Here is a 408-nt window from a genome sequence, read left to right on the forward strand (position 1 = left end):
TCATAAACCAAGAGAGAAAGGAAACCCAGTGGATCCCAACCAAGAATGACCAGCAATGAAGCTTGAAACAGTGAAGGCCTGAACCTGAGTGGCACTAGTGAGTACCTTGTGTCCCTTCCACTTCACTCTATTTGCTGTTCCTGCACCAGCCCCAGTGTTCTGATACTCTGCATAAAATAAAGTATCCAGTGCAAAATTACCCATCCACTCATGCCACCCGACCGGATTGATAACATCACTTATAGATGATTGCATCACAATGGTCCTCGAGTATTCCTTCCATGGCCTTCCCAGGTAAGTATGAAACTGGCTCTTCACTACCTCCAGATCCGAAGTGGCACCAATCCTGCATTTCTGGATCACAATCCCGGTGTTCATATTCGGGTCATCTCTACCATGAGCTGTCAC

The 408-nt window shown here is 46.8% G+C and overlaps 1 protein-coding gene across 1 annotated transcript; it reads right to left on the bottom strand.

Annotated features, from left to right (window-relative positions):
- LOC122068106 (pectinesterase-like) lies at nucleotides 1-378 on the bottom strand. The gene has a single exon (XM_042631949.1). The coding sequence runs from the start codon at nucleotides 376-378 to the stop codon at nucleotides 1-3; it is 378 nt and encodes a 125-aa protein (XP_042487883.1).
- Nucleotides 379-408: the final 30 nt, after the last annotated feature.

This window comes from Macadamia integrifolia, unplaced genomic scaffold (assembly GCF_013358625.1).
Source record: "Macadamia integrifolia cultivar HAES 741 unplaced genomic scaffold, SCU_Mint_v3 scaffold3411, whole genome shotgun sequence".
In the NCBI taxonomy this organism is placed as follows: domain Eukaryota; kingdom Viridiplantae; phylum Streptophyta; class Magnoliopsida; order Proteales; family Proteaceae; genus Macadamia; species Macadamia integrifolia.